Source organism: Labrus bergylta, chromosome 8 (genome assembly GCF_963930695.1).
Source record: "Labrus bergylta chromosome 8, fLabBer1.1, whole genome shotgun sequence".
In the NCBI taxonomy this organism is placed as follows: domain Eukaryota; kingdom Metazoa; phylum Chordata; class Actinopteri; order Labriformes; family Labridae; genus Labrus; species Labrus bergylta.
In genome coordinates this window covers 9,076,178-9,089,818 of record NC_089202.1, presented here as the reverse complement: position 1 = coordinate 9,089,818, position 13,641 = coordinate 9,076,178, and the positions used below count along the sequence as shown (strand labels likewise).

Sequence of the window (13,641 nt, the reverse complement as noted above, 5' to 3'; positions counted from 1 at the left end):
TTGTTTGTCTGTCTGTGTTAGAGGTTATAGCCTGAGCACATGGTTGATTACATCCTTGACCAACCTTCAGAGCCCCAGGGGTGATCTTAGCCTCGCTGTCATGAGTGGACACACACTGTTAGAGAACACAGGCCGCTGGTAGGAGGCTGCTGGAAAATCAGCAAGAAGATAGGTTTTTTTTTTGTTTCACTTACAAATTAAGAATAAAAGCACGATCTATTACATTTAAAGTAAAACTTAAAGTGAGTATTGCTAATAGTTGTATGCACAAAATGCTAGGTGGTGTAGCTCGGCTGCAAAATGAGAGTTGCAGTTCCAGTCCGTGCATCAATGCTCAGTTTTAAGGACATTCTTATGAATTTTAACAGTCCTGAATGTATTAAGAGGACAATTTGCAATTGTTCTTTTCATTAGCATTGCTGGCGGTTAAAGCTGAACTAATCTCTTGTAATGAGTGACTCATTCATGTGGTCAAGATCTGTGCAGTATGTGAAGGATTGTCTTCAGTTTTATGGCTGCAGCCGACATCACCTCTGTCTGCCTGGCGGTGTTTCGGATGGACAGCTGGCGCGACAGAATCATTCATGCCTGAAAACCGGAAATGTTTCTGCTCATCCTGTGTTGCGAGTGACCTCTGAAATATGATTTGGACTGAGGATAAAAAGACGAGCAGCCCTAAATTATTACTTTTGATTTAAAGGGATTTCTATTAGGTGTGCATACCTGAGACCTAGACAATTTGAGAACAATAGCTTTTCATGGGTACAATGCATTAAGATAACCAGACATAGCCATACAAAAAGAGCACATCTTCCTGCCTCCCTCTCATTTCACATATGTCGCTCATCCGCCTCTCTCTGGGGCAAATCTGGCAGTTGATCCTGAACTGCCTGGAGGACAATTCAAAAGGTCAACACCAGCAGACTGTTGAGAAAATGCAGCCCGCACCCCCCCTCTCGGCTTGGAAAGAAGACAACACTTGCTGACGTGGACTTATCTTTCTCAAATGCTGGAAGGCACAGACTCTACTTGGACAAAAGCACCACTTGTATTTCATTTATTTTCTGCTGGAACATCAGTCCTCGGCTGCTGCCCCCCCCACCCCACTCTCTCACTCTCCATTTCTTCCCAGGATGTCCCCAGAGGCGTTGGTAATGGTCTACTAGCCCTCTACTTCAGGGTGATAAAGACCTGCAGAGAAACCAGTCACAGCTCTGGATAAGAATGAGAGGATAAGACAGAGTTGAGAGGAGAAATTGAGGATTAGTTGTTTAAAGTGAAGACAAAGGAAAAGCACTCAAAGAAAGGTTAAAATTGCCCCTTGGCGCCATACAGCCTAGTACAATATTGTCTGTCACCTATTGGTCTAATTTTTCATTTTAGATTAGAAACCAGAAGGCAGCAAAGTGAAGTCCAGATCAGAAGAAGATAAAAAAGAATAATGATTCATTGAATATTGTTCTTTTATTACCAGTTAGAAAAGAATAACAGAGGATATTCCATTTGGCCATTCCATTATACCACAGCTAGAGGGCATTTAGTTTCAGAGAACAGAAAACATCAATACTTACTGTACTTTGGATATTTTAAAAGTTGTGAGAGAGAGAAGCTGCGTGATGGATGACAGCAGCGATAATGAAAAATGATATGAAGGGAGGACAATGAGTATGAAGGAGGTGGAGTTGTGAATGATAGAACAAGTGGGGGGTGAAAATGAGATTAGGTTCCTCACTTCAGGTGGTATGTCAGCCTCGGGGATGGAAAAGCTGTCAAGTCGTGCATGCGCTGATGCAAAGCAGCCGGGTGGCTCTATTGATCCAGCTGCAATGGAGTCGGCTTTAATGCAGCTAACGCCCATGTTTCCACTTATCTGACATGGTGTGTGTGCGCGCGCGTGCAAGCTAGCATAACTAGTTATCTATTGAAGCAAATGTCCATCTTTTTAAAAATAAATTGAAATATGCCATTGTCCAAAATCTCAGAGGTTTATAAAGTTTTCTACCATTTTTTTCTTTTTTATCTTTTTACAGATTTGACATTTTCTCAAACAGCCCCCTAAAGAGCCAGTCATAGCTTAGCAGTTGTAACCTAGCATGTCAGGTAGCTACGTTTTAGATGTTTCTATTCATTAAAGCAGTGTGGGTTGAATCATTGTAAGATACCCTGCATGTTAAGATTTTGTTGGCTTGTGTGTTTTCAACTTTTCCAAAACCAAAAGTCAGCTTAACTGACGATTGGGGTCTAAATTTGTCAAGCCTTGTTTTGTCTTTTTGTGGCAATCAAGGATTTATTGATTGTGCATTTTTTAACAGAATATTTGCTGTAAAGCTTTACAGACGTAGGGGCAGTAAGGGTTGTCAGTGGTAGGATTCAGGATTGGGGGAGGTAGGAGCGGTGTGATAAAAAGTAGAGCACGTTGGACAGTATCGTGTGTCTCCAGTTTGTGAAGAGATTTGCTGACACGAGTTATTAAAGAGGAAACACAGTTCAAACCTTGACAAAGCTACTTCTTGAAATTCGGACACAACTGTGGTGCTGCTTTTCTTTTTTTTGGTCATAAGGTCAGCCTCCTAGCAGGACTGCTGTCATTGCTTGTCATTGTGATAAGTTGATTAAGTCTGAGTGCTGTCTTATTGGTTTTTCCCTGTGTGAGATCTTCCATTAAAGAAGGGAACTTGTCCGTCCTCTCAACGAGTTTCCTTTTATTGAAGCCTCCATCAATGTTTCTCACTACACGCCAGGCATTCCTTCGAAATACTCAGAAGGTCATACGGCTTAACACGTCGTAAAATCAAACAAAGACTATGTTTGTTGTTGTGAGGCTGATTTGCTAATAAACACATTAGCGTCTGGTGTTAGCGATGAGGCTTTAATGTCTGGATTGAAAGCTCTTATTGCTCTGTGAACAGCTTTGATACACAATGAGGAGGTTTTACATTTGGGAGCCGATTTTCTCACAGTGAGACAAAACATCAGGGACATGACAACGCTAATGTGCTAATGGGCTAATGTGCCTTTTCAGACCAATGACCAGAGCGCCTTTCTATCCCCACTTTAGCACTTTTTTTTATTTATTATAGTCTTCACTTATATCTAGTGAAGGTTATTGCTGTTGTTGTTGGGGGGGGGCATCAGACCTTCAGATTGAAATCCTTCATGACCTTCTGAGACCAGAGCACGTGTTTGAATTAAAGGCACCTATTAGTGAAGAGAGAAGCATAAAGGCTGATGTGCAGAGAGGGTGCCAGGGTTTAGACTAACCGCAGTGACACAGAGAGCAGCGTCAAGGACAGTTTTTCAACCCCAACACATGTGAATCCCACTGTATTCAGGCCTTTTCCCTGTCTCCGTCTCCCTGTCGCCCTCTTTCTGACCTCACCATGTGTAATGCTGCACAAACCCCGCCCTCTGTTTGTCATCCTCCTCTCCATTCTTAGTCTGCTTCAGATAGTGTCACCTCCAGCCCATGACCAGGTTGCAGTCCAGCCGTGCCCCCGTATGAATTATGATGTGCTGGATCACTCCTAATCTTGTTATGGATGTTCTTTTGCCCTTGGGGAGGGGCATAAATAGATAGAAGGGACTTTTATCAGATTTCACAGTGCTTTGGAGTATAATTCATGAACGATGCCGTCTCTTGTGTAGAGGGGTCATGCTTGGTCGCACTAAACACTACAGTTTGATCTGATTAGCTCTTATTTGTTTTCCAGTGTTAACCTTTATCATGGAAATGTGAACAAGGAAAAGTTATTTTCCTGAAAAAACAGACAAAGACGCAGAGTAAATCAATTAAAATATCAGAAGATAACAAACACAATTTCATAAATAGACGCTCGGTTCACAGGGAAAGACGTGACCTGCACAGTTAGTAACAGATTGATAACAGCAATTCATCCATTAAAAGAGAGTTCAGAATGTATCACAGAAGTATATAACAGAGCCTTCAGCTGCTCTGCTCCCCAGCTCTGGAACTCTCTGCCACCTGACCTACGCAACATTGACTCTCTCCCCATCTTCAAATCCAGACTCAAAACCCATCTGTTCAAGATCGCCTACTCACTCTCACATTTTAACTGTAATTACACTGTCCTACATTTCATTTCTTTTATTGTATGCTGATTTTATCTATTGTTGTTTTTTTAAATGTTGATTGTTGTACAGTGTCCTTGTGTGTCCAGAAAGGCTCTCATAAATAAAATGTATTATTATTATTATTATAATAATATACAAGATCTAAGGATGAATCCATACCTTATCAAACAATAGCACCTGCTCTTCCTACAACTAATGTAATATATAACTAATATATACAGTATCATGGCATTTAGAGCAATCTACGAAGTAGGAACAACATGCAGCCATTGTCATGAGAGCTCTACAGTTTGATGTCTTGAGATTTTAAAAATGTTGCCGTATGATATAAGAAGGCAATTGAATGGATTGCAAGCACAAGTGGCAGAGAACAGACAGCTGAAACAACTCCAGTTTGCAGAACAAAGAGACTGTCAGAAGTCTTCTGCTAGACAAACACATGGTGGCTCGAGTGCTGATGACAAAAATGAAGGTTACAGTCAAAGTGTGCAATCAAGTTGTTTCTTGTAAAAGCTGCGAACTTCCAGTCGAGGGGTTACTTTTCCGATAAGTCCACACATTTCTATGAGTGTTAGAGTGGAGTCGTCACTTTGTGTGGTCAATGCTCCGACCTCTTCTTTACTTCTCTATAATAACTTGATGGAAAGTAACACATTCTTCATGTCCAAACTAAGCTTCTCCTGGACGTGTTTACACCAACTCAAGGTAAAGTCTTTGTTGACTTTACACGAATTGCACGGCTAATAAATTAGAAAAATCCACAGCTGCAAGACAGTAATTCTTTATAACATGGAAAGAAAATGCTACAACTATTGAATAAATACCTGTGCTGGATTATTAATGCAACATGTTTTTATTCTTGCACTCTCCATAAAGTGAAAGCCAAATATTCACCTAGGTTAGTCTGCTGTTGAGCGCTTCCTCTATTTGACTAGACTGTAATCCCCCCCCTCTCATCGCCAAGTTTCTTTTTTTCTTTGAGGCTTTTTATGCTTTCCCTTCAAAGACTCCACCATGCTGTAGCTAACTGTATCACAGTGGCTACCCACACTACCCATTGCTCTGGCAATGCAATCATTGCTGGTTGACTTGAAACGCGCAGCCCTGCTGGTTGTGCCAACATGGGAATGTGACCACAGACAACAGATTTTAAAAACTTTGATGTACTTTGGAATCCAGATAACTGTATCTCTGGATAATAAGCCTGAGCTGTAACTATGCCATCACTGATTAAAACTCTTATTTTGATGTGTTCAATTTCAATTCACTTGTTTTTTTTAATTCCTACTCTCTTATTTTGGAGGTAATATAATTTGATTTTTGGACTGATGTTCAGCCAAGACAAAGAATAAGAACATTTTACCTCTGGACTCAGGATTCCTAAACATGATGTGTTCAGGGCCTACATCTGATATGTCACAGTGTGTAATTTAAGGACCTTTCTTCTCCTGCATCACATTCACTCACCTGCAGCACCGTATTAAAAAGATGACTTCACCTATCTTCGATTTGAATCTCAAAGGAGGTTAGAGAGCAGCAGAATAACTGCTTTATGTGTCCCTGCATCACATTAAAGTAAATTGCAAAGTCAACAGAAAGGTGTTAATAATGTCTATATATAATAAAGAGGGCACACTTCCAGGATATAACACAACAGTGAGGACAGTCTGGCTGCCACACTTCAGCCCTTTGCTATTGTTTTATGACTCCCTTGTGGGCCTGCAGGGTGCAGGAGAGGAGATGGATCCTGAAAGATCTAATTAAGCAGAGCCAAATGAGAGTGCCGAGATCTCAAGCCCAGGATGAGACACAAATCAGGGGCTGTTGACAGTCGGCTGCAGGGCAATGGGGCTTATGCAGGAAAAGGCTGCACTCTTGCCTGCAGATAACGACCGTCTCTGCTCCTCTGCGGTCCTCATTTGAACTATCTTTATAGCTCAGGGCCAAAGGTTGTGAATCTCAATCTCATTATGTAGAACATCAGCCTGTGGAGTTACGCGTTTTGTCTTATTTGCACTTAAACAGGTAATTAGTGTTTTCTCAGTAGCCGGGCGACGCTGCTGAAAAAGCAGATGACTCCAACAGGTGTCTTGATTTTTTATGTAGTCAACTGAGAGAACGACAAAAGAAGCTTTTTATTTTTTTGTGCCTGACAAATAAAACTTTGAACTGACGCTACCTGTTTTTGAATGGTCATCAAGTTTGAGTAAGTTAAAGCATTAGGGAGTTAATGTGGTTTCTTTTGTTGGAAAAGCTTCCTCATTTCATTTTGCAGACACTGGGGGATTTAAAGAAATGATTTCCCTGTCTGACAATCTAGCATTCACATGCTGTAACATCTGAGTACAGAATAAATGTCTCCAGGACACCTGGCGCCATGTCTGCCACTGTCTGCTCTCCTGGGCTCTTTTCTGACGGAGAACAGAAAGACCTTGGAGTACAGAGACAACAGGCTTGATTATGAGAGTACATAGGAAGGTCTCCCAACATTGCTGTGCTAATCACGTTAGCGGGCGCAGACTTCGAGGCAGGACAGATGCTAGGCAAAGGGCAATGGGGTTATGTTATCCTGATTAGAGGAGGCTTCGGGGGGTTTGTGAATCTGGTTTGCTACCTCTGCATCACCTTGCAGTGGGAAAACTGCCGCTGTTTCTTTGTGTCTCGCTCAGGCTGTTGGCTTATCCTTCCAGCTTTCACTCGTATCTCTCTCCAGTATTCACCAGAAGTAGCGCCTCAGCCAACACCGATTTGTGTCTTTTTTTTTCTACAGGGCACATTTTTTTTCCTGTTATCAACCGCCCACACACAGAATGAGTGGTGGGAGAATACTTTCTTTTTTTTTTTCTTGTTGATTCCACCTGCTTAAAGTGGTAAAAAGCATATGTGTTCCTTTGTGACATGTTGGCCTTGGTTAATATGAGTCTGCCTAACTCCAATCCCTCAGTGGCTCAGGAAGAAACCTCCAGCATTTATCTATAAATCTACACCACTCGCGTGAACTGTATTATAGACATATTCACAGCATAAAGGCTGATGCTTCTTTTTCAAATGTTTGTCATCCTGGCTACATCAAAGTGGAAGAAACATGTCATTTTAACTCATACTGATACACATAGCACACTCGTAGGACGTCATTACTCAGTTTCCCCTATGTGGTCTTCCATTTTCAATGAGTAACCATGAATATCTTTAAAAATAAAATACACTGATATAAAAAAAAAAACCTGACTAAAGAGTAAGCCGTTATTTCTTCCTCTAGAAAGACGAGCTTTGCAGGCTCTGCAAGTGTCCGTTGGGCAGCTTTTAATTTCCAATTTAAAATGATTCATTGCTGCAGGCGTCTTAGCTGCTTGTTAACTTTCAAAATTCATGCTTCACCGCAAAAATGTGTGGTTGTGATTCATATGCATATATGACAGTCGGTGCAGAGGGAACACTATTATTTAAAATAAACCAAAAATTACATTGCATCTGAGGCAGAAAATAGCATATACCAACCAGTTAAATTATACATGGATTGGCTCCAAATCAAACAATCCTCACTTTTAATAACTTTTGATATTGGTATTCAGAACATGATTTTTTTTTATATCATACCTAAGCATACAGAGTTTGGTCGTACGTAAAAGAAATGTCATTCAAGTTGTATTTGAATAAATAACTGATGGCTTTTGTCTTTTCCTTTCAGGATCCTATTTGTTGGTGAACTCCTCCCAGCATGCAGTGGGTCACCGTGCTCAGCTGCTGCTGCAGACGCTGAGTGAAAACGACACTCACTGCGTCCAGTTCAGTTACTTTCTGTACAGTCGGGATGGCCACAGTCCAGGGGCCCTGAAGGCGTATGTGCGAGTGAACGGTGGTCCGCTCGGGAGTCCGGTGTGGAACACGTCGGGGTCTCACGGCAAGCAGTGGCACCAGGTGGAGCTGGCTGTCAGCACCTTCTGGCCTAATGAATACCAGGTACGTACTGACTCATTTCTTTGTTCCCTGATGATTTAATGAAGGAATATAACGCTCTGACACTGATGAGTTAAACATTTAAAAGAGGTTTCACTTTCATGAAGAAGCTCTGCGGGCCCGACATCTTCAACAGCTGAAAAATGTAACACAGTAAGGCTCTGTTGATCACTATTCAATTCAGCCTCAAGGTGAATCTGGTCTTAATTACTTACATTTGCAATTTAATTAGCATTGATTCTCCTGTGGATGTAGCCAATGTTAGTGCTAAAGGGCCCTAAATGGGTATGTTGTGGGAAAGCCTGGTAGAGATTCCATCCTCCGAGACCTGAGAGTATCCAGCCATTAGCATAGCATGTCATTACCTACTTACGGCACACAAACATTGACTGGCATCTACTCTGGGTGCCTGCCGTGTTGTGCTCTGTAGACTGCACAGTCAGGTGAGCACGATTGATATCCATCAATTAATCCAATTTCTTTTTTCTGCAAACTCTGCGGAGCTGTCAAAAAGCAATTAAGTTGAGTAGTGTGCATTTTAAGAAGTGCCAATCCCCCCCCCCAGACTTAATGAAATCATGTTCGGCCCTGAAAGATCTGACCTTCACTGTAAGTAATAGTCGCCTCTTCTGCGGAGTGACACTGTTCTGCTATCATCAGATGTAAATGTTTTCAACTTTATGGTTAACAAGCCTCAATACGTACAGTGTATACATGCAGGAGCTGTCAAAGATCGAAGTGAAGGTTTTGCTGCTGTTCTGAATGTACGGGGATATGCACACATTGTTAAAAGCTTTGTTTTCAAAGCTACATGGAAATAATAACAAATAAATAATAATAAATATATAAATAATATGAGCTGGAAAAGAAGCTGCAACACTTCTTCTATCCACGTGTGTCTTGGTTCATAGCTAACATTGAAAATAAGAAATGATATAATAAAAGTAAAAAAAAGAACATTTGATCATATTCGATAAATTAATCCTCCATTTGCGTTCAGAATGGAAATAAAATGTTTGTGGCTGTACCACTCAGTGCTACTGCATTACAGCCCCTCCCAGCAAGCTCTGCTGTCAGCTAACTGTTCATCGGCTCAGTTTTTAAACAAATAAATGATGGTGTTGTTAGTGGGAATTACTACTTCTACAATAGCTGTATTAAATGTTGGAAATAGCTGCTGCTCTTGCGCTGGATGTTGAATAGTGAGGGAGATGAAAACAGTCAAGTGTCTTGCTAAGGACTTCTTCACGGCTGATGGATGCAGTGAGAGATGAGCTGTGATCTCTGTGTTATGAAACAAAACCCAAAAGCACTTTTCGGCTCGACCATCACATCAGGACAGACATGAATGTCATAATCACGCATTTTATCCTGTTTTCACTTTTCTCTGTCAAGTATTACAGCAGAGGGTCAATTTGCCGGTGTACTTAGAGATTTTGTTCTTCAGTGGAGCTGTGTCCTTTTTGTTTCACAGTCCTGTAGAGCTCCAAAAACAAACAAACAAAAAAAACAGTACATGCTCATAGGTGAGACAAACCGGGGCTGTTGCTCGGACTGAGAGCCTCCAGCAAGAAGACCGAGGATTATTATGGCTTCATCCCGGTAAAAAAGCTGTCTTTCTAATGTAGGAGAAGGATGTGAGTCTAACACTTCAATAAATGAAGAGAGTGTATCTTGTCATAGAACGGTTTAAACCAGGAATGACCAAGCTTTTATATAACGTGGCTGAAAACACAGTGTTCCCTTTTATTGGATTAAGTTTGGACACAAGGGCCCAGAAGTTCAACATTTTAATTATCAGGATTTGGAAATCCAATTTTTTTTTTTTTTTTTTTACATTGAGAATCATTCCATTTGACTTTTGTGTTCATTGGATTAGATCTCCCTGAATTTAATCCAAATTTGTCAAGATTACCAAAACCGAGATGGACATAGCTCTAAATGGGACTACATACCAACATTTAGGCCATTAGCTATGTGACATGGAGAGGGTAAGCATATGGTTTTACCACTTTCAATGTTTTATTACTTTCTGTTCTTGGATCCACTCTGATTTCAGCCGTCCTCTGGGATCGGGATGTTCCAGACTTTTCCTTTTTAATTGTTTTTTAGTTTTTTCAACTCCTTCCCCAGTGTTTTAAAAAATCCTGCTGAAGGTTTGACCCGAAACAAAAACAAAACTTGATAAGGTGATCTAATCTGATGAAATATTTGTTTTTCCTTCTGAACAACCTGTGCTCAGGAATTCATTTAATCCCACCGCCAAAATCTGATAAAATACATTTCTAACAACTTGTCTCAGGTATTGGCACTATCAGAAGAAAAGGATCAAATCGCAGTGAGTAAGGAAGCTTTGTCTGTTGTTCCACATTTAACTTCACTCTGCTAAGCTTGTGTTTATTATTAGTACAAAGCAGGCAAAACAAACTGCCCCCCCTCCTCAAAGTCAAATAGTACAGCTTACATGGCTAATCCCTCTGCAGTGAAAAACCTCATCACAGTGGAATGACACGAGGTCTCGCTTTGCAACACGTTGCTGCTTCCTTTTACACAGACGGAACAGAAGCGGGTCAAATGAGTGTAAGGCTGAATGTTTTCATGAATAGCTGTCCTCTGCTGTGAACCAGGTCATCACACAGCAGGATAACAATAGGATGCTGTTTAAGTCTCACGGTTTTCTTGAGATTCATCAGACTTGTAGCTTTAAAACATGTCAGCTGCCTCCTCTGTGTCTTTTAACACCAAAGGGTTTGAGTTATATGAGCTCTATAGCTGATTTATTTGAATCACTTTGGCTTTTAGGTGACAGACAGGCAGATATACCCTGTCATTAAACTATAGCAACAAGATCTTTTTAAAAGCAGAGGTGGAAAATAGATACTTCTTCTCATTATCTCTTCAGCCAAATAAATCCCATTATCGTTTATTTTGGAGAAGGCTTTCCTCTCCACAGGTTGTCGCTGCCTTATTAGATTTCAGGTCATATTAGAGCTCCCATTTCCTTGCCTACAGCACAGAGATACAAAATGTCAGTGTAGCCCTTTCCACTGCACGGATACAGATGTAAGAGATAACCCTCAAGGTCGCCCATTTCAAGAATCAGATTTAGCCTGTAAAAAAACCACAAAGTTTACAGCACAGATAGTCCCAGTTCTGTGTCCTAACAACATGATTTACAAAATCTATTAAAACAGTCAAAGTAAATCTCTAATTAAAGCAAAAATAAGAATATACTGAACAACCAAATCATAATTTGTTTACCTACCTGTTCGTTCTTTTGTTGTTGTTGTGTTTTTTTTTACACCTTTAGTACTTAAAGAAAAGATTGCATCATTCATGCAGGACTTTCTCTCAACATGTTCCCATTGCTTTTATTTCTGTCCAAACCACGAGTTCAGGAATCTTCTCTGATCAGTTTTCTCTTTATATTAATGTCAGGGTTGACGAGCATTACACAAACACAACTTCCTTCTATTACAGTGGGGAAACTGGGATTTGGAGTTGGATGGATTTTTTTGGGGAGGAAATCTAAGAGTGTTAGATCACCTTGACATGTCTCGATTGAAGATGTCGTGTGTGTGTGTGTGTGGGGTGTACTTTGCCATATTTCTCTCTGCCTGTTATTGGTAGAAGTGTTTGCAGTACCAGGAGAACCTTGTTATGAAATATTAAAGATGTTATCCAGCCCTCCAAGACTGACAACTAGAGCGAAGACGTGTCCCACTCCCCTCCTTACAAGCTCTCACTTTCTCTACTTCTTCTCTTTTCTGACTTTCCCAGTTTGGTATCGCAATACTTTTTTCCATACGTTGATATTAAATGTGTGATCAATGAAATTTTACTGATGAGACTTTCTAATTAATCAATAAAACATGAGAGGGAGTGCTTTTCTACAGAACATCAGCACAGCTGTGTTTTGGTCACAGATGGAAATGTAATCACAGTGGTGCTGAAATTCAGAACAACATTGTCTTTTTTCATCATCAGTGCTTATTTAATCAGTAAATGAAAAAAACAGCATGTAAAGAAAGACCATTTTAGGGGTGCCCATGGCCTAGTGGTTACTTCACGCGCCCCATGTATGGAGGCTGTAGTTTGAAGCGGCCGCCCCGGGTTCGAATCCGACCTCTGGCTCCTTTCCTGCATGTCATCCCCGACTCTCTCTGATTCAACACTCTATCCTTTGTACTGTCTCTACAATAAAAACATAAAAAAGCCACTTCCTGGTGCAGTCACTTCCTGGAGTCTTGTCGTCTCGTTGACCTTGCTTGCCTATTTATTGCACATTTATGACGTTGGCAAGAGAGCTTTAGCTTTAGAAAAAAAAACAAGGTCGACCCAGTGAAGCTGCTTTCTTTTCTTCTTCACTCTATGCTAAGCTAAGCTAAGCAAAGTTTACTCATGAAATTGAACTGTAATTTCTTCTGACATGGGAAAGAATGTTGACAAGCTGATTTTCTCAAATGGAGGGTGGGAGTCAAACTGAGCTGAACTAGCACGCAAAGCTGACTGGGCGAATTTTATACAAACTTTAACTCTGAAATAGAGACGTGAAGATTTGTCCCATTCTGTACACACGTAGTCTGAGCTTGACCTTATCCCCCATAGTTAATGAATAATCACTTTTCCCATGACACCATCTTGTTTACTTAGACTCATTTTGTAAAAAAAAAAAAAAAAAAAAAAAAAAAGGAACAACATTTGAAAGCCACGGCACATCAAAGACTTGTAAATGAGAACAATCACATCGCAGCTTTGTCTGATATTATCTCCTATTTTGCGGCGGCAGCCTGCTGAGAGTCCTGCGAGCTCAGCCTGTGGCTAGGTAAAAAAAGAGTTATATTCCTAACCCTTACACTGTATTTTCAGACATAGACTGTTATCTCCTGACATTTTCCACCTGAACAGATTTACTTCACTTTGTGACCTTTTGTCTGTGAATACTTGTGGAGTTATTTATCTCTTACTGCGTGTAATGGTGAGTGAAAGCCCTCTGTGCCTAATGGTGTTCCCCGCCCCCCCCCCCCCCCCGAGTGGAAAAAGGTAAAAGCTGCTTTATGGAGCTGGATAAATCATCTCTTGATTTGTATACATTACAATTGCCTCTAAAAGCCATTTTTACAGGGTAATGTAATATGTTCTCTTAATGTGCATTTTATATCAGTCATAAATCGCTGCACGTCACACTTTAACTTTTTTTCAGGAGATGATTCCTGCATTTTAATCTCATGGAAGTAAAACGGCCGTTCATTAGAATAAAGTTTGGGCAGGCGGACAGCTTCATTGGAAAAGTGGCTTTCCAATAAAAATCTGGGAAGGTTGTTTATTGAAATAAATGCTCTGAATGTCTTCCTCTTAATAACCTCCTACTCTAATGGCTAAGAAGACTGCAGATTAACCAGCAATCAATCTGTTATTGAATGCTTTCGAGCAGCAGAGAGTAATAACACCTCCAATCAGGCCTACGAATACATTTTGAACCATTAAGCCTAATCAATGTTTCTGGCTAATTTTGATGTGAGCCAAACTAAATTGCTAGTGTGTGCTAACACGGTTAATTCAGGTCTACATATTGGAGCATCTTGTGCTTTA

At 40.6% G+C, this 13,641-nt stretch overlaps 1 protein-coding gene across 6 annotated transcripts in view; it reads left to right on the top strand.

Moving 5' to 3' along the window:
- ptprub (protein tyrosine phosphatase receptor type Ub) overlaps positions 1–13,641 on the top strand; it is a 162,594-nt gene that overhangs the window by 78,262 nt on the left and 70,691 nt on the right. For all 6 annotated transcript variants that reach the window (XM_065957543.1, XM_065957541.1, XM_065957545.1 and 3 more), the window contains exon 3: positions 7,781–8,052. In XM_065957543.1, coding sequence (XP_065813615.1) covers positions 7,781–8,052 — 272 coding nt within the window. The remainder of the gene's footprint in view (positions 1–7,780; positions 8,053–13,641) is intronic.